Genomic DNA, 26218 nt, shown 5'->3' with positions numbered 1-26218 from the left:
CACCAGGTGCGACGTTATGCGCGCAGCACTAAACTTTGCGCGCGATCAATAAAAGCTTTAGGCGTGCTAACTGAGTTAGCACCCTTTTGTGAATCGAGGTCATTGTCTTGTTGAAAGGTCCAGCCCCGATGCAGCTTCAGCTTTGTCACTGATTCTTGAACATTGGCCTCTAGAATCTTCTGATACTGAGTGGAATCCATGCGTCCCTCAACTTTGACAAGATTCCTAGTCTCTGCACTGGCCACACAGCCCCACAGCATGATGGAACTACCACCATATTTTACTATAGGTAGCAGGTGTTTTTCTTGGAATGTTGTGTTTTTTCCTTCATGCATAATGCCCCTTGTTATGCCCAAATAACTCAATTTCAGGTTCATCAGTCCACAGCACCTTATTCCAAAATGAAGCTGGCTTGTCCAAATGTGCTTTAGCATACCTCAAGCGGCTCTGTTTGAGCTGTAGGCGGAGAAAAGGCTCCCTCTGCATCATTCTCGCATACAGCATCTCCTTGTGTAAAATGTGCCGAATGATTGAAAGATGCACAGTGATTCCATCTGCAGCAAGATGATGGTGTAGGTCTTTGGTGCTGGTCTGTGGGTTGACTCTAACTGTTCTCACCATTCGTCGCTTCTGTCTATCTGAGATTTTTCTTGGTCTGCCACCTCAAGCCTTAACTTGAGCTGAGCCTGTGGTCGTTTCCTCAGTATGTTCCTAACTGTGGAAACAGATGGAAACCGATAGCTGAAATCTTTGAGACAGCTTTCTGTATTCTTCCCCTGAAGCATGATGGTGAACAATCTTTGTCTTCAGGTCATTTGAGAGTTGTTTTGAGACCCCCATGCTACTCTTTAGAGAAAATTAAGAGGAGGGAAACTTATAATTGACCCCCTTAAATACTCTTTCTCATAATTTGATTCACCTGTGTATGTAGGTCAGGGGTCACTGTGCTTACCAGGCCAATTTGAGTTCCAATAATTAGTTCTAAAGGTTTTGGAATCAATATGACAACAGTGCCCAAATGTAAGCACCTGCCTAATTTTATCTAAACAATTGTTGCACGCTTTCTGTAAATCCAATAAACTTCATTTCACTTCTCAAATATCACTGTGTGTGTCTTCTGTATGATATATTTAACTGACATTTGTTTATTGTAACAACCAACGATTTATACAGGAAAATCATGACTATTAACAAGGTTGCCCAAACTTTTGCATCCCACTGTATATTGGAAAATCTCCAATGGTAGCACATGCTACAGTAAAAATACTTTAGTAGTGTTCTGAAGGGCCAGAACCTTGGGGAGGATAGTATTGCTCTATGGGTCTTCGTTGATTCATGAGCAAACAGATAAAAACCTTAATGATGCTTTTACACTAGGCCCCGTTCACACTTGCGGTTTTTAAAAAACCGGACCGGATCCGGACCCGTACGGTTCCTATCCGGATCCGGTCCGTTTGCATACGGTTTTCATCAGGTATGAATACGGCTGTGATCCGGATCCGTTTATTAAAGGGACACACTATATAAATTCCTGGGGTCTGGGAGGTCAGCAGAAGCGCAGGGGTCATTGTTGGAGAGAGCTTGACGTGTGCAGACCATCCTTGGGTACAGAGACTGTAGAATCAGGTCCTCTGCTGTGTAGGGCCTTACCTCCACGTCCGACATACTGCCAAACAGCTCCAGCACAAACTCACTGCTGCTCCACTCCAGAAATGCTGGGCCCATGTGTCCCCATCCAAAATGGCCGCCATAGAAAACTCATAGAAAGTGGGGTAGAACGTCCTGTTTTTATAGCCAGTGTGTTCTGTGCTTTCCGTTTCCCATTGGTTTCTATTGCCGGATGGTGCAGTAAGGCTCCGGTCCGGGTGCGTCGGCCGGATGATCCGGACCAAAAAATAGAGCATGTTGGAAAAGTGTCCGGAGTCCGGCTCCGGTCCGTACGGAACAGACGCGTGTGTATGGCCGCATAGACTTTGCATTGCTATGGCGAACGTCCGTTCCGTTTGTACAGTATACGGTCCGGATCCGGGCCGGCGAATCCGGACAGCGAACGCTAATGTGAACCGGGCCTTATACACAGTCAAGTGGAAACAGTTTTGTAACATTCTAGGACACATAGATATTTATTCTGGACTCAAGTAATATAAGGCCGGGTTTCCACTGCTGCGAATCCAGGCCTTTTCCCCGCCCACGAGTTCGGATGGATTTCAGCAGCCTATAGAAGTCTATGAGAGCCATCCGAATTCGTGGCCGAGGAAAAATCTGAGGCCCTGCAGCATAATTTCGTCAGTAGCTGTCCGAATCCCATAGCCGTGCATAGCACGGCTAGAGGGATTCGGCTGCGAGAGGCAACAGCTGTGCCGGCATCGCGTCTCGCAAGACGCATGCCGCCGCACAAATGGAAACCTAGCCTTACCAAACAATTAAAACTGAAGAAAATACTTTTCAAAATCTTCTGCAATGCAATTTTTGGTGATGAATAAATCGGGGCACCCCACACACTCTCTCACACACACTCACACATTTAATAACACTTAAAATGGCTCAAATCACGCAGGGGTGTATCGCATCAGGTGCACATGATTGGAACATTGTTGCTCAGAAGTTTGGTGGTTTGCCCCATATAAACCTCAGGCATTTAGTTTGGTGTGCTATATTGTTTTGTGAGAGTGAACACAATGGTGAGATCAAAAGAGCTGTCAGATGCCTTCAGAAAGAAGATTGTAACAGCTTATAAGTCTTGTAACCTCTTGAGGACCAGAGGTTTATACTAACCCCTACCCCCCCCCCCCCCCTTCCCAACTAGGCAATTTTTTACAATGCTGCACTTCACAACTTTAACAGTTTATTGCTCGGTCATACAACTTGGCACCCAAATTAATTTTACCTCCTTCTCACAAATAGAGCATTCTTTTGGAAGTATCTGATTGCTGCAATTTGTTTTTTTTGTTTTTTTTAATTCATAAAAAAAACAATTTTGCAGCAATCAGATACTTCCAAAAGAATGCTCTATTTGTGAGAAGAAAAAGAGTTAAAATTAATTTTAACTTTAACTAATTTTAATTCTTTAAAAAAAACAAAAAAAAAACAAACACCAAAAACCCTATTTCTTTTCTTTTATTCCCCCCCCCCCTTCCTTCCTTGACTACCATACATACACTATACATTACATACATAGGCATATGCCTATGATAGGGATTAGATTGTGAGCTGTTCAGAGGGGCAGTTAAGTGACAAGGCTGTCCTCTGTACATCGCTGCGCTAGATCATAGTGCTGTACACGTTTTTCATAATTTATCATTTTAATAGCACCTGCCAGCACCGATCGCGGCTGGCAGGCTGATCGTGGCGGCCCCCTGTGTTTGAGCGCTCATATGGCATGAACGAGGAAACCACTCTGTGGCCGCCATGCTTCATTAGGCGGTCGGAGAGTGGTTAAAGGAACACTACCTTGAAAAATAGTAAAATTTTAAATCCAAGAAAACCATAAACAAAAAGTACTTTTCACCCACAGTAAAATGTGCTATAAATTACTTAGCGCCTATGTTGCTGTCACAATAGATAGTAGAAATCTAACAGAACTGACATGTTTTGGACTAGCCCATCTCCTCATGGGGGATTCTCAGTGTTTTATTTATTTTCAAAAGCACTTAGGTGGGGGTGGCAGCCTGCTTTTTTGTATAACGTAAAGGAAAACTGTAGTGAGCAGAATATGGAGGCTTCCGTATTTATTTTCTTCGACCAGTTGCCTGGCTGCCCCACTGATCTGTTTGGCTGCAGTAGTGTTTAAATAACACCAGAAATAAGCATGCAACTAATCTTGTCAGATCTGAAAATTTCAGAAACGCCTGATCTGCTTCATGCTTGTTCAGGGTCTATGGCTAAAAGGAATAGAGGCAGAGGATCAGCAGGATAGCCAGGCAACTGGTGTTGCTTAAAAAAAATAATTGTCAGCCTTATCCCTCTTGTTACAGTTGTCCTTTAAATTAACGGCAGGGCTGCGGAGTCGGAGCAATTTTGGGTGCCTGGAGTCGGAGTCCTGAAAAAATGTACCGACTCCTAATGAATTTGTAACTGTAATTAAAATAGAAAATATGATAAAATGTTCTATTTCTCAGATAATAGTCATTGAAAATAATGTATATATACAGTATATATACAGTACTAGTTGTGTTCAGTCCACAAAAATGAAATAAACCAATCAAAATTAGTTACTTGTGCTGCTTCAATAAAGCAGTCCCCGTATTTTTAAACTGTACTGACTGTACAGTATATATGATGTGTACACAGGAATCTCATATATACGAAATAACATCTATGCTGTAAGTATAAAGCCTGATGTGTAGCCGTGTCACTAATAGAGATGGTCAATGAGATTGAAATAATTCTGCATTGATGCTGGTTTATGCAAATGTATGCACTCTCTTTGCTCATGAAATCGAATAATTTGATATGTTAAAATTTGGTTTGGTGACTATGAATTAAAGGGTACCTGAGGCGAATAAAAAGAAAAGCTTTATATATACCTGGGGCTTCCTACAGCCCCCTTCAGGCCATTCAGTCCCTCGCTGTCCTCCTCCGCCACCTGGATCTTCTGCTATGAGTCCAGGTAATTCAGTCAGTCAGAGCAGTCTGGCTACGTGCCGCTTTCACAGCCAGGAGCGTTCTGCACCTGCACAATAGTGCTGCGCAGGTGTAGTACGCTCCCGGCGGCGGAGTGTGTGCATGCGCACTACACCAGACTGGTTTAAGTACCTGGACTCCTAGCAGAAGATCCAGGTGGTGGAGGAAGACAGCAAGGGACTGATTAGCCTGAAGGGAGCTGGAGGAAGCCCCAGGTATGTATAAAACTTTTCATCTGTCTCAGGTTTCCTTTGTTACACAGTAGTACTATACTCTACTCTACATATGCACTCCCCACAGAGCTGCAGGAAATCCACTGAGAATGTTGTGCACATTGAACACAGAGGTGTTGTCTATCACCCATAAACCTGGTTCAGATTGTGCATGAAGAATGTGTAATAGAGGAAGAATCGTCTCATTCTCCTGCAGAGTACCTGCACATCATTCTTACATGTACCCACAGTTACATTGCCTAGGGCCTGATAGATGTTCTTTGTTCTGGTCTGTACCTTTTACAAGTACTCTTACCAAGGACTAGTTTTAGTCTAAAGGGAATAAATATAGTAGTCCACATATCCTTCTCACTTCAGTTGTCTTGTAAAATTCCTAAGCGTTGGCAGTTAAGAGACGAATTTCACGTTACATACTGTTAATCAACAAAATTGTAATATGCAAATTAGAGGAGTCGGAGTCGGTGGAATCCTAAACTGAATAGTCGGAGTCGGTGGATTTTTGGACCAACTCCACAGCCCTGGTTAAAGGCACTGCCTTTGACATGGGAGACCAGGGTTCAAATCCTGGCTAGGGTACCTATTCAATAAGGAGTTCAAGGCAAGACTTCCTAACACTGCACAGTGGCCTCTTGAGCGCGTCTCAGTCTCTGCAGCTCTTGAGCGCTTTGAGTCCAACAGGAGAAAAGTGCTACACAAATGTTTGGATTATTATTATTTTTTAATACTGAGAATCCCCCATGAAGAGATGGCCTAGTAAAAAACATGTCGGTTCCATCAGATTTTAACTAACTACTGTAAGTGACAGCGACATAAAAGTCATTAATGGCTCGTTTTACTCCGGGAGAAACCTACTTCTTATTTATGTGTTTACATGTAATTTAAATGTTAACATTTTTCACGATGGTTTTCCTTGAAGGGATTTTTTTAAAGATCTCAAATCTCAATAAATCTGCTCTTCCACTGTCTGGAAATTTGGAGGACTTTCAAAATAACTGCCAACATGCCCAGGGTTGTCCAAGCAAATTCACCCTGACAGCAGACCGCAAGATGCTAAAAGTTTTCTAAAATCCCTAAAATGTCATCATAGGACCTACAGCCACCTCTTGCTAGTAATGGCAATGGTTACCTGGTGCTCCCACCCTCTCTCATCTTTGCAGCCATGCTATGTTGTAAGAGAGGCTCCTAACAAAGTGTCTCAACAACTCCCCATACACCCGTTAAGAGTCACTGAGGACTTTCTTACCATCTCTTGAAGCTGCATGCACAACCAAGTGTCTCTCGCCTCTCTCTCCAGAAAAAAAAACCTCCAGAGTATCTCAGGTTATTTATTATTATTATTATTTAGTATTTATAGAGCGCCGACATCTTCCGCAGCACTTTACAGAGTATATTGTCTCGTCACTAACTGTCCCTCGGAGGAGCTCACAATCTAGTCCCTACCATAGTCATATGTCTATGTGTGTATTGTATGTATCGTAGTCTATGGCCAGGTTAGGGTGAAGCCAATTAACTTATCTGTATGTTTTGGGGATGTGGGAGGAAGCCCACACAGACACGGGGAGAACATACAAACTCCTTGCAGATGTTGACCTGGCTGGGAATCGAACCGGGGACCCAGCGCTGCAAGGCGAGAGCGCTTACCACTACGGCACCGTGCTGGCCAGGTTGTGAGCCGTGCAACATCTACAGTACTTACTGGCTTTCTAGACCAGTGGTAATTGGTCCACCAATCCTGTGTTGCTTTCCAGCTTTTTTATTGCTACCAACTGTTGGGATCTAGAAACATGAAACCGTCCCTGAGCAAGATTTGGCATTGGCTCAAAACTTGTAGAGCATGGCATGATTTTTGTATAATTTGTATTGCTTTTAGGTGCATTTTTAATTTATTTTTTAATTGTTGCTTGTCTGGCAGTTCAGTCTCTCACCTGAAGAATGGCAGCATTTGTAGCAGAAAACTATTGTGACTTGTCACCTCTGAGTGTGACCATGATCAGACTCTATGGGGGTAACCCCTTGCCTATGCCAAGCACAAATAAGTGCCTGGCTGGTGCATGAGAGCAGCTGACAGGCCTTCAGCCTCTCATGGAAAAGGGGCCATAGTTTAAGCTCTCAGGGTGGCACGTCACCAGATACTGTATGCATCTCCTCTGCTACCTCAGCCAAGCACTCTAGAATTGTTATGCAAGTATGTTTGAGAATGATTAACCTTTCTATTTGTCTACGGAGTCCTAGCGTAGATGACTGAGGCAGAAATAATGATTTTGAATAATACTCAAGAGTGTACATGCATGGCAGATCAAGGCTGGTTATTTCAGATTGTGTTATTACAGTTTCCAGTGCTGTGGTGTATTTATATCACACCTACATTGCATCTGCCAATCCTCTAATATTGTTAACTTGACAGCCAGAGCAGCTGACGACGTGAATGGACCTGTTTACAGACTTTGACCTATGCATGCAAGCTGTTTTCTTGATATCTGTGAAACGAGTTCAAGGTAGAGCATAGAATGTATGAAAATAATTTAGCCATGTTGCACATGTGATGTATGTTGAATTCTCAGAAAGCTTTATTCAGGCCCTCATCCAGCTGTGCATTCACAGGTTTTGGCAAGCTAAGTTTAAACACCGCAGGAACCCTTAATACAATATTCAGCTTTTTTCCTTGAAAAGCATGTTGCAAACTGGCGTAAAAACTGCCTTTAAAGAGACACTGAAAAAAAATATGATATAATGAATTGGTTGTGTACTATAAATAATTACTAGAAGATTAGCAGCAAAGAAAATATTCTCATATTTTTATTTTCAGGTATATAGTGTGTTTTCTAACATTGCATCATTCTCTAATATGTGCAGTTTACACAACACTCCGCATTCAAAATGATTCTTTCAGAGCAGTCTGTGAACTAATGACCTCTCCTCTGGCAGATAAAAAGAAAACTGTTCACTTACAGTTGAGATAATAAAAGTCAGAAGACAGCCCTCTCCACGACTTTGAAAGTCATAGAGCTTAAAGGGGAACTTCAGCCTACACAAACATACTGTTAAGTTACATTAGTTATGTTAATTAGAATAGATAGGTAATATATTTTTTTTACCCACACTGTTTTAAAAGAACAGGCAAATGTTTGTGATTCATGGGGGCCGCCATCTTTGTCATGGGGGCAGCCATCTTTTTGGTTGAAAAGAGGTGACAAGGAGCAGGAGACAAAGTTCCAACTGTCCTGTGTCTTGATAACCCCTCCCAGCTGCACACGCTAGGCTTCAAATGTCAAATTCAAAATGTATAGAAAAAAAATTTGCACCAAAACAGCAGAACGAGAGCAACAACATCAGAAATCCCATCATACTGTGCACAGCATCAGGGGAAAAAAGCCCGGGCAGTTTTCTTCTGTGCAGCTAAAAATGAGGCTTGGATAAGAGAAACAAAGTTCTGATGCTGTGATACTGTTAAAGAAACACCAGGCCTTTTCAGTGCTGCTGAGTCGATTTTTAGTCCGGAGGTTCACTTTAATGGCTTTTTTGAATAGAGATAACAACTGGAGTTTCTTAACTCTTCCTGTACTGGAAACAATTACACTGATGTATCTGATCTTAATCTTTTATTTCTTAGCTGTGCTACACATACAAATCACAATATCATAATTTCTTTTCGCTTCAGTGTCTCTTTAAGAAACTACTGCAGAAGCCTGTTGTATATTGTTGCTGCTAAAGCACATTTACTGTAATGTTACAGGGAGACTAATATTGAACCCCCCCAACTGGCCTTCCTCTTTCCTAAACACTATGCTGAAGTTCTGTTGCAACTCATGCTAGATGGCTGATAAATGGGCACAGCAGAAGCCAGGTTTTCACTTTGTGCACATGCTGTAATAACCAAAGCTTGTGATATACTCCCATGGCCTTAGTGCCACTTTCTCATCAGTCATATATATGGTGTTTGGCCTTCTGGCTTTTGCAAGAGGCTTGCTGAAAATGTATAGTTTTCTTGTTTGTATAAAGCCTATTCCTGTGCTATTATATACTGTATATCTTTGTCACTTGTACCTCCAATAAAAAAAAAACCTGAACTACGAAAACATGATTTAACATATCAGTGATACATAAGCCACTTTGTAATTATACATCATTAAAATTACCGTGTTACTATAGTTTGCAGACTTTTCTTCTTATACATGTCAAGCAATTGAAGTGGTACTTCCTTGGAACCATGTTTGCAGCGCACTGCTTGGTGTGAAGAATGCTCCCAAATTCTCATTTCATGCTTGTGTGATTGGCATAGGAAGCAGCAAATAAACTTTAAACATCCCCTGGCAAAATCTCTACATTTTTATGCAGTTATTTTCACTGGTTAAGGAGAACTCTGTGAAGTGCCATCAGATTTGGCATCAAACGGAAATAGCATTTGTAATTTTTTTTTATTTTTTTATTCTTCTAAAGTAATTAGCTGCATGGGGTTTTCAACACTCCGTGGGCATTAAGTCAACAAAAGTTGATTCATGTTATACCTTTACTAATTAACTGTACATGGTTTTGGAAACTTTTGAAACATTGTTTTTGTTTTTCAGGCATGATACTGTACATGTTCTGATCTGGTTCTGTATCATGCCTTTAAGTGTACCACAGCGGACTTAAATTAAATGTTTTATACATACCTGGAGCTTCCTCCAGCCCCATACGCATGCCACCGTCCTCAGTCCTCTCCCTCTTTGGTACCGGGTCCTGTAACTTCAGGCAGTTGCGGCCAGTCTGATGTAAGAGAAGTGCGCTCTTTACGTATCTCTCCAGCAACTTTTGCAAAGAGGGAGCAAACTGAGGACAGCGGCGTGGGAGCGATCCATGCGGATGGGGCTGGAGGAAGCCTCAGGTATGTATAAAACTTTTAATTTATGTCGACTCTGGTTTCTTTTAAGGGTCCATTTCCACCAGGGTCAAATGCTGCCCGAATCTGCGCAGAATCCGCAGAGTTTCCCCAGAGGCAGTAGGGGAAATGCTGCCTATAATTTGTATTGTTTTGCCATCCGTATCACACTGTTTGTTTCGGGACAACACGCTGCAGATTTCTACAGCACGCACCTGAATCCTTGGGATGAGTGATCACATCACTTTGAGTACCTGCATGCATTCTGGAAGATATGCCTTTAGATTGTACGCTCGCAAGAGCAGGGTTTTCTCCCCGTTTTGTGTCTTGGAAATCATTATACATTTTATTCATCATGTTACTTTTATCACTGTCATTTTTGTATTTTGTCACTAATTATGTATCTTGTATATTAGTGTACACCATTGTCTGTATTATGTACCCCATATTTGTTTCTTACTTTTTACAGCGCCACAGAATATGTTGGCGCTTTATAAATCAATAATAATAATAATATGCCGATTAGTGGAAACCAGCCCCAAGTAGTAAAACTTATGTATTGTATGGTTAGTCAGTGCAGGTATTGCCTAAATCGGTGTTTGTTGGTTTGATGTTGGCAGATCTGGTACTTGACTTACACCAGTTAAACCTATCTCTGCAGTTTGGCAATCGCTGTATTTCACTGTCTATTAGCTTCAGGATAGCAATGTGGGAGCTGCCATTACATTTTAAAAGAGTTGCTGGCATTGGCTGCATGCTCATTTCAGGTTGCAGTGCCTCCAATGGCAGCATCTATATTCCTGTCATGATGAATTATCTATGAAACAAAGCGTGCAAAACTTTTGTGTGACAGGACATCATGAGAAAGGAGCTGAAACCATGTTCTTGTGCTGGCATTGTCCCTAAAATGTCACGTAGCTATTGATCTCACAGGATACTTTCTCTAAGATATTTAAAAACAGACTGCTGGTAGGAAGGTGACTTCAACCTTGCCAGGCTTGTAGCTTCCTGGTGGTTCATGAAAAATGAATTTTGTTTGTGGTGGCTGATTTTAATTACATTTTGTCTTTGCTAATCTTCATAAACTTAGAAGCGTTACCAGTAATGGTCACCTTTATAGTCACCTTTATGTATTGTAGACAGTACAAATGGTTCACATTGCTTCTATTTTTTCCTCTTTCAGGGACAGCTCTCAATATTACAAGAGAAAATTGATCACTTGGAGCGTCTGCTAGCAGAAAATAATGAGATCATTTCTAATATAAGAGACTCTGTAATAAACCTGAGTGAATCCGTAAAAGATGGACAAAAAAATCCAGAAGCCATAAACATTAGCCGTGGATCCTTTTCTCAGCTTTTACCATCTGCACCTGTACTGCTTCCAATCAATAAGGAGGACTGTCAGTTTGCTTCTGCCAGTGCCAGCCAAAAATCCCAAGTCCAGGTCAGTAATGAGCAATGTTTAGTACTCATTTATGTTGTCCATTTTTTTGTCTCTTACAAAGCTTGTTGGTGCAGTTGTGTGATGTAAGAGCAGAATACAAGATTTCTACATGGCTGCAGTATTCATAACCTACAAAAGGCCAGCTGTAGACAAAAGTCTCCTGATCTGACCATTTATAGTCCGATCGGGCAACTATGTGAGGTTTTTGTAATGCAGACATCCCATACCTATGTTTCCATTAGGTCTTGGAGAAAAAAGGCAATTAATTGTTCTCTCATCTTCTTTCCATTTCTACTGTACTTGTTGAGACTACCACTTGTGCCATTCCAGTAGCCATGATTGGCCATGCTCAGCATACCTATTCAGTCTTAATTGCTACAAACCCCTGTAGTTAGACTTCTCCTACTCCGGTACCAGGTCCCGTAACTTCCTCCAGTCGCGGCCAGTCTGACGCAAGGGAAGTGCACTCTACGTATCTCTCCAGCAGCCGCCGGAGAGAGATGTAGAGGGCTCACTTCTCTTGGACGAAGTTACGGGACCTGTTACCGGCGCAGGAGAAGGCTAAGGACTGCGGCGGGGGGGCAATCCGCGGGGATGGAGTAAGCCCCAGGTATAACACTTTTATTTTTACTAAGCTCTGGTTTGCTTTAAGGCCCATACTTGCCAAATGATTTTTCACAAATGAAATTTTTTTTTGTGATCTCGCTCAACATTGTTTAACTAAAACTTGATAAACGATGTTTGACGCACGACACCAGCCACAGTTGTTTGTTTTTAAACAACCGACATGTCCAATTAAATAGTTGAGGATCGTGCTGGCACTTATTGACTTGTGCAGTGTACAATCGTTTACACAATCGTTTATTTCCATCGTTCGCTGGAAACGACACTTGAAGATTTGGCAGATGGATCAGTGAAACGATCATTCGGCGGTGATCCCCGATCCATCTGGCCATATCTGCCAGTGGGTATTTAGCTTTAGTGACAATATCTAGTGTGAGCAGGTTTTGTTTTTTTGCACAAAAAAAGCTAACTTGAGGCGAGATATCCCTGGAAATAAGGATTTATAACTGTTAGTTGAGAATTCCCTTGTGGAGTGGCATTGGTGCACATTTAGCATACAAAATGCTTCTTCTAGGTAATGATTGTTTGAAAACACATTTGTCTGACTACAAGAACATGTGTTTGTGAAAGTCTGTATGTGGAGAGATAAAGTGCAGTATGTGTAATTGGTGATTTGTGAGGATTTGCTCGCTGATGGTAGCTAAATTGTGCAATAACAATAGTAAAAAAAGTGTATTTTTATTTTATTTATTTTTGTAGCTGCTCATGTTGCAGGACATTTTTGCTTTGGTACAATTCTGTACACCGTTAAAGTTATTGCAGTGGATATTTTAGCTAACAATAAAGTGCACTAAGTGCTGCATAATGTGTTGGCTATTCATAAATATAGGATGATGATGGTAATTTTGTTGGCCTTTTTTGAGCAATGAGTCTAATCTAAAAGGTAAAACGCGTGCAATATCCTCATAGTCTAGTTAGAAAAAAAAATCTTGTCCTGTTAGAAATGTATTTTAGTGGCCATTGTCAGCTGTTTTCTAAAGATTTTTTTGGGATGGTTATGCTGGTCCTTTTCTAGCTAATCTCACCATAGTTGGCAGTTAACTATCGTATATACTCGGATACAAGTCGACCTCGTGTATAAGTCGACCCCAATATTTGACCCTCTTAAGCTGGAATTATTTAATTACTCAAGTATAAGTCTATCTAGCAAAGTTATTGGCTGCACAGTAGACTTGAAGCCTTGCACAGGACATAAAGAAAACCTAGAGAAATGCACCCTGTATGTATTGAGTTTAGCCTGCCTAATCCCCCCTCATCTGTGTCTAATAACCAGCTGTAATTTGATCTCTCCCGTGTCACCTGACAAGGCAGATAAGCTCATTTGAAAGCACAGGATGTTAACAATATGCCTGCTTCCATGAAAGCAGGAAGTAGACACACTACAGCTGATACAAATTCTGCAATACATCTGCACACAAAAGGTGTTTTTCTTTTAAAGGTTATGCTATTGCATATCTTTTAGAGCAGAGAGAAAGATCTGAGATCAGGTCCACTTTAAACAATAGACCCTTCCCAGAGCCCCAGCAGGCAGCGTCTCTCTATCCCTCCCCACAGTGCTAAATCACCGACAACACACTAAAAATCACCCCTCCCTCCCAGCACAACTCTGTAATGTTATGCGCTGGGAAGGCTGCCTCTTTCTGTCCCCTTCCCCGCAATGCTAAAGTCATTTTGTGCTTCCATCCGCTTTCTCCCCCCTCTGTGCGATGTGATGCACAGTGAGCACTGCAGCAGAAGTGACACAGTTCCCATTGCCAGCGCTGAATTCTTGCTGTAACTTTCCCCCCTTCCCTTCTTCCCCCGCATCTCCGTGCAAATGTGGGCTGCCTTTCTCTCCCCCTCTGTGTAATTAATGTTAGGTGCCCTCGCAGCTGAAGCCGACACTTAAGTTTTATTGGCAGCACGGTATCCTCCCTTCTTGCTTCTCTCTGTCCGTTAGTAAAGCTCCAGTTCCCGATGTCATGTGACTTCATTTGTCATGTGACATCGAGAGTCGCGCTGTACTATTGGACAGAGAGCGGCATGAAGGGAGGATACCGTGCTGGCAATAAAACTTAAGTGTCGGCTTCAGCTGCGAGGGCACCCAACATTAATTACACAGAGGGGGAGAGAGAGGCAGCCCACATTTGCACGGAGATGCAGGGGAAGGTGGGAAAGTTACAGCATGATAGCTACATCAGAGGGGGAGAGAGCGACGTCCTCCCCTCACCCTGCTATAAGTGGGACATTTAGGACTGACTCGAGTATAAGGCGACCCCCCCCCCCCCACTTTTATACATTGAGTCAGTCCTAAATTTTTCGACTTATAGCCAAGTATATACGGTATATGATTCTTTGGACAATGGGAACGATCATTTGGGCCCCTTATGGAAGGATTGCTGCTATACAATTCAAGCAGATTAATGGAATAAATAAGAAAAATGGATTGATATGATCAATTTTATGATCAAATTGAAGAATTGATCGTCCAAGGAATCGTATCATTAACCCTCCTGGCGGTATATTAAAAACCGCCAGGGGGCAGCGCAGCCGTTTTTTGATTATTTTTTTTTTTTTAAATCATGTAGCGAGCCGAGGGCTCGCTACATGATAGCCGCTGCTCAGCGGCATCCCCCCAGCCCCGCCGATCGCCTCCGGCGATAGGCGATCAGGAAATCCCGTTCAAAGAACGGGATTTCCTGGAGGGCTTCCCCCGTCGCCATGGCGACGGGGCGGGATGACGTCACCGACGTCATGGACGTCGTGACGTCTAAGGGAGTCCCGATCCACCCCTTGCCGCTGCCTGGCGCTGATAGGCCAGGCAGCGTAGGGGTCTGGGGGGGGGCTGTGTTGCGACACGGATAGCGGCGATCGAGCGCGGGGCGGCGGCGATCGAAGTGCTGTTCAGCAAAAAAAAAATTATTCAAATCGGCCCAGCAGAGCCTGAGAAAACCTCCTGCGCGGCTTACCCCGAACTACGTTCGGGGTTACCGCCAGGAAGGTTACTGGCCACCTTTATCAGGATCAAGACAAGTTTAGAGATCAACAGGAAATTAAAGCTCTGGAAACCTGCTCAGTCTTTGTCACCCTTAACAGTTGTTGCTTGGTGGTTAGGACAACACTGCAGGACATAAGCACTATATAGATACAACTTGCAGACCTTAGCCCGTTTAAAAACGGGCTTTAGGTCTGTGATTCACCGCCGCCTGTTAGTGCGCACGCACACACTCGGCGGCCCTCTCACACGCTCGCCCATGCCCGTCCTCCTGTCTGTGTGAGGCTGGGTCCGTGCTGCGCACATGCGCAGTAGCAAAAAACCCGGACCCAGCTACACAGAGACAACTGTCCCTGCTGTACGCAGGGACAGTTGCCTATTATTATATAAGATACTTGGCTTTAGATGCTCAATGGTGAGGGTGGGAGGCATGGTGGGGCAAGAGGCCTCCAATGGGTGGGTAAAGTGCCCACAAAATGCGCTCATTCCTCGCTGTGGTTTAATGATCCGTTGTGCTTGAATGCTAGACTGTGTCTTGGGACACCTTCACAAGCAAGATTCTTAGCAGATAACTCGGGGAAGTCCTCATGACCCCCACCGTTGCTGCGTAGGGACCCTTGAGACATATCCAACAAGATTTTTTGGGATATATTACTTGGCCATACGAGCACAGCCGTACCTGCACAGTAAGCCAGAGCCAGTCCACGAGTGTCTCCATGCTACTGTGCAGGTGTGTTCATACTCGGATGGGCGCAGCACGGCTGTGCTCTGCATGAAGAGAAGTGCAGTCGCATTCTTTAAATGGGTCCCAAACAGAAGGGGTGGGTCGTCTCCAGGAGCACAGAGGAAGCCTCTGGAATATCTTGGGTAAGTAACAGTATCTCATTTTTGCCTTTAGGTTCACCCCGACTTCTCTTTAAACGGAGATATGTTGTAAATGTTTTTTTTTTCCCCAAAGAAATTGACTACTGTTAAATTGATCTGTAGAGTAAAAGCATTTATCCTTCATCACTTTTTTTTCTGGTTGAACTTGGCCGGATGTCTTTTTTTTTTTTTTTTTTTTTTTTACCCTGATAACTATGATTTCCTAATGGCCCTGTCAACAGGTCAATTCAACTACCCTGATGTATAAGGCCTGTATCACATTAGTTAAGAAATGGTCCATTTCCAGATTGGAAGGGAATGGATCGTAACAAATAGGAATGGATTCAGTATTAACCCATGGCTGAAGTGACCAAGTTTCCTGCTGCACCAATTTTTCTGAGCCCAGTGGAACGGAAGCTGAAGCGCTGCATTGTGAGCAATGAGAAAACTGAACATTTCTTCACACTTTGGGGATGTGTGCAAACGGAAGCAGCTGAACGGAAATGGAGTGAAAACAGAACCCATCAACTGGTGATCTGATCAGTTTTCACAGATCCGTTTGTGATTTCAATGCAAGTGTGAACCGGGCCTTAGTAACAGCAGACCTACGTAAGTCACCAATGACAGCGTAACTCAGCCTGAAACTGCATACAACGTTCAGTCACTCAGTGATCTATACAATTTATACAAGTACAGTTGTGTCAGAACTGTAGTGGGATGTGTATACAGAGGCTGCTGTATTTATTTCCTTTTAAGCAGTAGTTGTTGCCGGCTGTGGCACCACCTGCACCAACTCGCTCTAGCAACCATGTAAGAGAACATAGGTTTATATGCCTCAGAAGTTTGGTTTGAAATAAATGTAACAAAAATATAGAACTCATCTGTACCCAAACAAACTCCATGAGTCATAGGTTAGCAGAATAGTAAAAAATATATTCAATAATTCAAATGCAAATAGAATGTAATAAAAGAAATATGGGTGGTCTGGTTGTCTTATGCAGTTTTGCGGTAATCTGCCATAATACTATTGTGACTTGCTATAGTGCCATTAAACATGCAAAGTTCCTGGAAGCACAACAAAGAAAGCTCCAGCGATAAAGGATGCAAAATACATGCAAATCAGTTAATCTGCAGTATTTGTAGATGGTAATCTCTGAAAAATAAGCGATAATTAACAATGACCAAGAATTTGACAGCAGGTGATAATTCTCAGCTGTAAGGTTGGGCTTCGGCTCCCGTTGAGTTGTGCTATGCACAGCAATAGAGATTAATGGTAGCCATACATCTAGCGATGTATGGGCAGGTTCGACCCAGAGACCAATCTCTTATCAAATCTGATAGGAGAGGGATCTGTCAGCTGCTCATATACCACAGACCGATTCCCGATCAATTTCAGCATGAACTCTCTCGGGAATCGGCCTTGTGCGTCGCATACGGCAGCGTGGAAACAATTTAGGACCAGTAAATGTGTTCAGATTAAGCCTTGCTGTCTTTTTGTCATAGTTGACAACCTTTGCTTTCAAATATACATAATACAGGTTGGGAGCAGCCACATTGTATTGTCCAGCTTCTGCTGCTGCACAGTAGCAGGCAACACATCGTGCTCACCAGCTAACTTTCAAATAAAGCCAGATTCCCTGTCTTCACTTTCCAAGGCGGTTTTTTTTTTTTTCTTGAGAAATCTATACTGCACTTTAACTTGTAGAGTTCTATTTTTGTGTCTGCCACTCTGCAGACAGGATGAATATACAGTAATCTACATTACCATGTGGCAGAAAAGAGTTCAACAGACATGTATTGTTTGTCTTCCATTTTACGTCATAACTGTCTTTGCTTAACCTTTTCATTCCAGATGCTGGATGTGTACGACTTACTTCCATTTGATAATCCAGACGGTGGTGTGTGGAAACAAGGATTTGACATAACCTATGATGAGCATGAATGGGATAATAATATTCTTCAGGTTTTTCTTGTGCCTCATTCTCATAATGATCCAGGTATGATATGAATGACAGGCTGAGTCCAAAATGAACCGTTGCCCTGTGTAGCATTACATATAGGTGATGATGATAATGTAATAGTTGTAAATTCCATGGCTGTGACCTCCTTCTACAGCTTCACAGTTAATGGAGTAAAGGAATTGGAACAAGGATGTTTGTCTTCGCTGGGCTGCGTGCCCAGTCCTGCTCATTGTTACAAAGCTGCAGTAGTTGTAGGATAAGTCGAATGTCCAGTAGGTTAAAATCACTGTAGCTGCCTTGTGTCACAGACTGGTGATTGAAAGCCAACTGGAGTTTTGTAACAACCTTCAGGCAGGGAACACACTTGACTTTCAGTTTTCCGCGCGCGTTTTTCTGCATACTTTTTCTGCACACTAAGTGTGTTTCTATGCAGGAAAACGCGCACGTTTTTTCACAGCAGCTGATGTAATTGATACAGAAAACTGCCAAAATGTGCAGAATCAGGATGCAGAATGTCAGTTTTTTTTTCTGCGCGCGAACAACACAGTAAGTGTGTACTAGCACATTGATTAACATGAGTTCTCAGTTTTTCTGTGCAGAAAATGCGCACGAAAACGGTCAAGTGTGTTCCCTGCCTCAATAGAGCACATTGCATATGCATATACCTTACCTTGGAAGCCTTCAATCTTCAAATCCTTATATGGGACCAGTAATGCACATTTCTGTGAATAGCATTATGCAGAACATTAGTGTTTCAGTCTGCTGTTTGGTCACACCACAGTGGCATATTAAATTATGCACATATATGCTGATGCGGGTCTGAAAATATGGCTTATGCCTTATTGAATAACCCTGAATTGCTCCAGTCAGCTATAATAGACTTTGTAAGGAGGCTGAAGTAAATTCATTGAGTAGATATTTAATATGTGAGGAGCTCAAGAGGCTGGGCAGATGCATGCAGAGCAGAACTAAAAGGGACCTCTGCTCGGGGGGCAGAGCCAAGATGGTAACCTAGTAAGATGCACTAAAGGGCTAACCTAGCTAACCACCACTGCACTAATGGGCACCACATTCGTATTGTTTAGAAGGAAATATGGCAGCCTCCATATCCTCCTCACTTCAGGTTCCTTTTAAGGGGAGAAAACAGGGCAGGGAAGAGGAGGAAATTGGAGGATGATGGGAAGGATGATCACAGCAAGCCTGTCTCTTCCTGTCTGAAAATTTTACTTTAGCCATTTTTCAAGGTGGGATTCTAGTAACCAGGGGAAACTAGGAGAGGAATGGATAATACACAAAGGTATGTAGATCCTGCATGAACATACCTCTGTGCATACATGAGATTGTTTCGTCAGGTGGTGCTTTTAAAATGATCACCTTCACTTTAATTACCCAATGAAGGATTTCTGTTCCTTGAAAACCTGTTGTTTCTCCAGAGAAGTCCCTGTAAAAGCAATCTTATCTTGCATTATGGCTTTTTTTTGGCATTGTTCTTTTACAGGGAAAAGGAGGTTGATGGCTAAAAATCGCTTGCTTTAGCACATGCAAATGTTCATTTATTGCTTTGCCAATGATAAAAGGCACTTCCTGGTTTACTTGTTCGGGTAATATGTGAACCTATGGTGCATGAAATAGAATTTGGGCTGATTCAAATCTAGTCTTGCTGTATCTAGAAAAATAAAATTACAGTAAGGATGTCCTTTATCACTAGGTCAGTACCTATAATTAAGTGAAATGTTGGTTCACTGTCTACATTTGGTATATTTAAAAAAAAAAAAAAATGAAAACAAGCATACCAGATACTTAATGATTCATAGCTGTGCAATCTCTGAGTATTCTTAAAAACTAATTGTTTGTGTGTTTTTGGGGGGTTAAACATTAAAAACTATACTGTGTATGTGTGCTAGTAGAGTATTACATTTACCCTTATCCAATGTTAGTGTGTTATTTACCATGGGACAATCTCAAGTACAGATAAGCCCACACTCCCCTCTTTTGCAGCCCCCCCAAGAAAAAAAATAAGTCAAATGTAGTGTCCAGCTGATAGCCTCCCCCATGCAGAGTTTGCACTGGAAGTACCTCTCCTTGCTCCAGCTTGAGTACTTGCATCTTTGGAGCTCGCCGCTAGAGCTCCAGGCTCACTGTCATGTGACCAAGTGAGTAATGAAGCTGCCAAAGAGATGCAAGAACTCAAGCTGGAGCTGTGGTTATGGACTCACTCCCAATGCACTCTACAAATAGTATATATCGCTGGCAGATAAGTTGAACACACACTTTAAAGAAAACCTGAAATGAAAATTAAAAGTCAAAATAAAGATACACAAGTCATACTTGCCTCCCGTGTAGTCTATTCCTCAATCACTTTCTCCTCTCTCCTGCATCCCATTTGTCCACTATGATCAAGGGAATTCTCTGTCCTCCATTTTGAAAATGGCCATTACCCCATAACAGCTTTCTGGTCAGCACACTGTTTAACTGTAACATTTCCAACTTGAGCCATAGGGAAACATGGACGTTACCTGGCATGTCAGTTGTCCTCTCAGCTATAACTGACAGCAAGTGAAATATAACTGACAGCAACTGATATATTTTAGTTCTGACAAAATGTTGTCAGAACTGGAAAGGATCATTGTCAGAAGAAAATGGTGAGCTTCTGAGAGGAACTGATGGCAAGGTAACTATGCAATGCTCATTTGAAATTACCTCATGTGTTTATTTTAAATAATTGTACTCAGTTCCGGTTCCCTTTAAGCACAAAGTTTGGGTATTATTAATTTATAAAGCACCAACATATTCCGTGGCGCTACTGAAAGTAAGAATCAAACATGGGTACATAGTAATATGGACAGTGGTATACATCGATTTACAAAATACAGAATTGGTACAAAATAAATTCCATGACACAAAAGGGTGAGAGAACACGGACCTTGCAAGCTTACAAGCTTAAGGAATTCATAAAATCAAACATTTGATATGTTGAAATTGGATTTGATGACTACGTATTTAAGTGTACCTGAGAAGGATGAAAAGTTTTATACACACCTTCCTCCAGCCCCCTTCAGGCTAATCAGTCCCTATAAAACTTTACTATAAAACTATAAAACTTTAATTTGATCTGTCTCATGTTTACTTTGTTACACAGTAGTACTATACTCTACATATGCACTCCCCACAAAGCTGCAGGGAACCCACTGAGAATGTTGTGCACATTGAACACAGAGGTGTTGTCTATCACCCCCCCCCCCCCCATAAACCTGGTTCAGATTGTACATGAAGAATGTGTAATAGAGGAAGAATCCCCTCATTCCCCTGCAGAGTACCTGCACATCACTCTTACATGTACCCACAGTTACATTGCCTAGGGCCTGATAGATGTTCTTTGTTCCTGTCTGTACCTTCTTCTTAGAGGCAGAAGATCCGCCGGATATCCAGGTAACTGGTATTGTTTAAAAGGGAATAAATGTGGGAGCCTCCATATCCCTCTCATTTCAGTTGTCTTTTAAAATTCTTAAGCGTTGGCAGTTAAGAGATGAATTTCATGTTACATACTTTCAATCAACAAGATTGTAGTATGCAAATTAGAGGAGTCTGAGTCGGTGGAATCCTAACCTGAGGAGTCGGAGTTGGTTGATTTTTGAACCGACTCCACAGCCCTGGTATTTGTTAAAGTGGATCCGAGGTGAACTTTTACACATTGCATAATTGTGTTCCTTTCCTATTGTTTATAGGGCATTCCTCAAGCCAAATACTTTTTTGTTTTATGTTTTAATACTTTAATTCCCTATAAACTAAAAAAGCCACGCCCACAGGTTTTCAGAGAGCCAAGGCACTTTCAGACAGTAGCAAGCGCTCATGGGAGCTCAGTCTGGGCAAGAGGAGGGGGAGGTGTTACTAGCCATTGATTTCAGAGGCAGAGGGGAGGAGGAGAGGGGATTAGGCTGATGGCTCAAGATGCAGATAAGCCTGCTTCTGTGTAATGTTTACAAACAACATGGCTACTGTCATTGTATCACAGGAATAAATAATCATATTCTATTAAAACTGTTTGCAGCTAGATTTGCTGTGTAAACCATCTAATCTTTAGATAAGATATATAGACAAGTTACTTGTAATAGTTAGTTTTTCATCTCTGATCCGCTTTAAATATAGCACAGTCCCCAGTATCCAGCACCAGTAGGGATTACCTGATGCCGGATACCTGTGCTTGCCAGTTGCTTGAGCACTCGGCTGAAATAGGTCAAACTCCCGCCTTAGACACTTACCAAGCCTCCAGCAATGTCTGACAGTCTCCCTGTATCTCCACGCGGGCTGCGAGCGGCTTTCCGGCATCCTTGGTGCACAGAAGCCGGAGTGTCAGCTGACCCACATTGTGTCGTGTGACACGCCGACTTCCGTACACAGACGCCAAAAGCCACTAGGAGCCCGCACGGTGGTACAGGGAGACTGCCAGCCATAGCTGGAGGCTCTGTAAGAATTTTTACCTCCTGCCTGCGCCAAACGCAAAGCCCCCCCCCCCACCCCCCCAAAAGAGGTTCCCGCTACTCCTCTGGCATGCCGGTTAGTTGAGACATCCATTCCCCTTAGAATGAAGGAAGTTTGATTTTTATTTACTGTTATTGTATACATTCCTATAGGGGTCCAGTGAGCACTCAGTGATGTATGTGATCCCAGCAAAGTAGAAAGGTCCCTCAATCACCCTCTGAAGGCAGTTCTAAGTCATCAGCCACATATTTACTGTTCCACACCTAGGTTTGGGCTTTCAGAGGTAAGCAATACCTTACATTATCAGCCCAAGCTATTATGTGACTTGTGCTTGCTACATCCCCTGTGATCATTGTGTTTGCTGTGTGCGTGTTGCAGAAATAGTCAATTTCTAAGAGTTAAAGCAGTACTGGGGAGGTTATTTTTACAGAGACCTGTTCATCCCTGCTTTTAATGGCTAGCCTCAAAAATAAGGCCCACAATGCAAGCTCTCAGAGATCAAGGGTCTGGTACTTTTAAAGAGAAAATTTCGCTTGGTCTGTTTTTACTTCAAAAAGCCATTTCTGAGGTGCTAGAGGAAAGAAAAAGGAATAGAAAATTTCACGAATCTCAGATTTTCAAGAGAATACAGGCAGTATAAGACATTCTCGCTTTATAGCATCAGACCTCTAATCTTCTTCAAGCAGTATGCCCAAAGCAGGAGGCGAGATATCTAAAATATGTTCTGCTACTAAAGTTACATTTTTCCCTCCCGTCTGCTGTAATGTAGAATTGGCTATTTTAAGACCTATTCGATTGAAAAATCTATTTGCCTTTTAAAGAGAGGTATATACATGCCGTAGAGAAATCTAAAAAGCAGAAGGAATTGTTAGACGTTAAAAAACGACACCTTGGTAACTAGTACAGTAGTCATTTCACAGCATATTGCCAGCCTTGTATTTGGCAGTTACACAGACAGTTCCCTTATTTCCTTAATGAGGTGTTAGTAGACTCAGGTCAGCTGTCATATTGGCGGTCCCAGGTCAAGTGGCAGAAGGCGATGATAAAAAGCTTGGCTTGAAGATACTCTTGTTCAGCCCTCTGATGTGCCTTTAGAAGGGATATAAAATGCTTTACAAATGATGATCCTTTCTGTACTTTGTAAATTGCACACAGATTCTACCCTCTGCACAGCCTCATGTGTGCTTTTCATCCTCCATTTCTTCAGAGGCAGGGGCAGGCTAAAATTGTACACCGAACTGAACAGTGAAGTAAGTCAACCTGTACTGAGGAATACAATATGCGCTGCCATTTATAGTCAGATTCCTGGTCAATTGGTCGCTCTGAGTGTTTTTCCAATTAGTAGTTGATTGGATGGGAATGCCAAGTCAATGTACACATGTGTGCAAAGGCTCTGTCTGATATTTTGTCACTAGCCAGTTCAGGTTTGTTTCCTGCTCTTTTGATACTGTATCTGACAGTTATTTGCATATCCACACAAAATGACCTGTACAAGATCGATTGATATTTATTAGTGTGTCCAGTCACTTCACGATTGATAAAATTAGGATCTATCTCTTGTTTGTGATCAGTCGGTAGTAATTATCAATGATCTGCAAATCTGAGTTTATACAGGATTTTGTATGTACAATTATGCAACTTGCAAATGGACCAATTGAATGCCACCTTCATTCAGTTGGTTCCTTTTCAAGCTGTATTAATTCATAATTTGCACTGACCATCCCTATCAGTGAGAAAATATTTTTTCTTAATTAACAGATTATTTTTAATTGGGTTGATCGGCGATCTGAATATGGTGTTAGACAGTCTTTACTGTTTTCTAGTCAAATGTGGTACGTAACTGCAGGAAGAGCTATAGTTCCTCATAGTAGCTCTAAAGGTCTTCCTGGGCACACTACATTTGCTACTAATATTCATAATCTAAGAAAGTTGGTCTGCAAGAATCTTCCCCTTTATATTTCCCTGTGTAAATACAGTCTTCTCGTTAGGAGCTACAGATACCAAACAATGCAGTATGAGCTGCAGGGCTGTGGAGTCGGTACAAAAATCATCCGACTCAGTCTCCTCAGATTATGAAACCTCCGAATCCAGGTACCAAAAAATGGCTGATTCCTCAACTCCGACTCCTTAGTCTAATACTTACCAGCACTGTGTATTTGGCACAAAAATCATCCGACTCCTCTGTTTATGAAACCACTGACTCCGACTCCAGGTACCCAAAATTGCTCCGACTCCTCGACTCTGACTCCACAGCCCTGATGAGGTGTGGGTGGAGCTTTGCCATGACTTTTGGCAAAGGTGCAGTCACTGCTTGTTAAGTGTTCTGTGGCTCCACTACTAGATATTTGGGGACGGCTGCAGCTTTTGGGTGCTGGCAGTAAGACCCATGCATGCACCGTTTTGTCTGCCTACTCCTTTTATTTATTATTTATTTATTGTGTTTATAAAGCGCCAACATATTACGCAGCGCTGAACATTAATTTAGGTTACAGACAATATTTAGGGGTGGCATACAGCAATATGACAATACAGGAATACAAGAAAACCAGATCACACACCATAGTAGGAGTGCCAGGTAATGCTTAGTCAGTCACTGGATGGAGCATGGAGATTAGGCAAGTTAGGTTCACTCAGATGCATAGCATGGGTTCACAGTAATGGAGGTGCAAGATCAGGTAGGACACAAAAGGAGGTGGACCCTGCCCAAAGGCTTACAATCTAGAGGGAGAGGTAAGGACACGAATGGTAGGGGACCAGAGTTCAGCTGTAGGTTTAGAGCACTTGTGAGGGGTAGTAGGCCAGAGTGAAAAGGTGAGTTTTGAGGGCTTTCTTGAAGATGTTGAATGAGGGTGCTGCACTAATGGGTGGAGGTAGGGAGTTCCATAGTGTTGGAGCAGCTCTTGAGAAGTCCTGGAGGCGTGCATGGGACTGGGTGATGCGGGGGGCGGTTAGGCGAAGTTCATTGGAAGAGCGGAGTGAGCGGCTAGGTGTGTACCTCTGAGTAAGATCGGAAATGTAGGTTGGACAGGTTTTGTGGACAGATTTGTAGGTCAGACACAGTATCTTGAATCTGATTCTGGACTGGATAGGAAGCCAGTGGAGGGATTCAAGGAGGGGATCTGCCATGGTGGAGCGATGGGAGCAGTGGATAATTCTGGCTGCTGCATTCATGATGGACTGCAGTGGGGCTGTTTGGGTCATAGGGAGACCAGACAGCAGGGCATTGCAGTAGTCGAGGCGGGAAATTATGAGGGCATAGATGATGAGTTTGGTGGTGGCAGAGGTCAGGAAAGGGCGAATCTTACTCCTTACCAACTACATCATGTCCTGCTGACACAAGTTACTGTTTGCCATGTAAGCCAGCACTCACTTGCATTATAAAACAGAATGCCAGTAGATTGCTGGCAGATGAGCAGTTTATTCACATGATAATAGATACTGGCTGCTTTGTAACATTGTTCAACTCTCTGAACTGGTCTTAAGAAAGTTAGTAGTCAGGTGATAGATTTAGTGGTTCCTGATATTCTTTTCGTGGCTGTTATAACATTGTGTCACGGCACATGAATGTTCACGCTGTTTTGTACAAGCTTTTGTGAAGCTTTTTTTTTTTCTCCGCCTTTTGAACAGTATTCTTTTACAAGATAATAAAAAGAAGGAAGGAAGTTGGATGTGACCCACTGACCTTCTGCATTGTATTAAATGTTCTCAGGAGATGGCTCAGCACATTTCAGTGTTGACATTTTAAAATGTCCCTGTCTCCTATGCAGTGGTTAGAAGTTAGAAAGCCAAATTTCTCAATGCCAAGAAGAATATCTGGATCTAAGAAACTTTACTTCATTGTGAGTAATATGGTACTGATCCATTAAGCCAAGGCTGGAAACGCTCTTGAAGTAAGGTAGATAATACTTCAGGGCAAGACGCATCTTAGGAGAATTTGCACCTGTAGGAGACCAAAGAGCAAGGCATATACCCCAAGCAACAGGAGACTACAACAAGTAATAATTTTAAAATATCATAATTGTATTTATCAAAAAAGACCTACACACATAAGACTATTGTATAAAGGGGGGGGGGTGGGGCTGATGGTGGCTGATCTTAGGAGTCATGCAGCCATTCTTACAAATTACAGGTGATGTTTTTACAATGCAGTTACTGCTA

General features: G+C 42.4%; 1 protein-coding gene across 2 annotated transcripts in view; it reads left to right on the top strand.

Moving 5' to 3' along the window:
* The window catches only part of MAN2A1 (mannosidase alpha class 2A member 1), a 183732-nt gene that overhangs the window by 41816 nt on the left and 115698 nt on the right, over window positions 1-26218 (top strand). Inside the window, exons 2-3 of one of the 2 annotated variants that reach the window (XM_068247382.1) lie at window positions 10898-11158; window positions 17473-17617. In XM_068247382.1, the coding sequence (XP_068103483.1) occupies window positions 10898-11158; window positions 17473-17617 (406 nt within the window). Of the gene's footprint in view, window positions 1-10897; window positions 11159-17472; window positions 17618-22258; window positions 22344-26218 lie in introns of those variants that run through there. The other variant, XM_068247388.1, reaches the window with a different exon arrangement.

This window comes from Hyperolius riggenbachi, chromosome 1 (assembly GCF_040937935.1).
Source record: "Hyperolius riggenbachi isolate aHypRig1 chromosome 1, aHypRig1.pri, whole genome shotgun sequence".
Lineage (NCBI taxonomy): Eukaryota > Metazoa > Chordata > Amphibia > Anura > Hyperoliidae > Hyperolius > Hyperolius riggenbachi.
The sequence above is the reverse complement of the archived record's forward strand: the minus strand, read 5'-3'. Positions and strand labels throughout refer to the sequence as shown.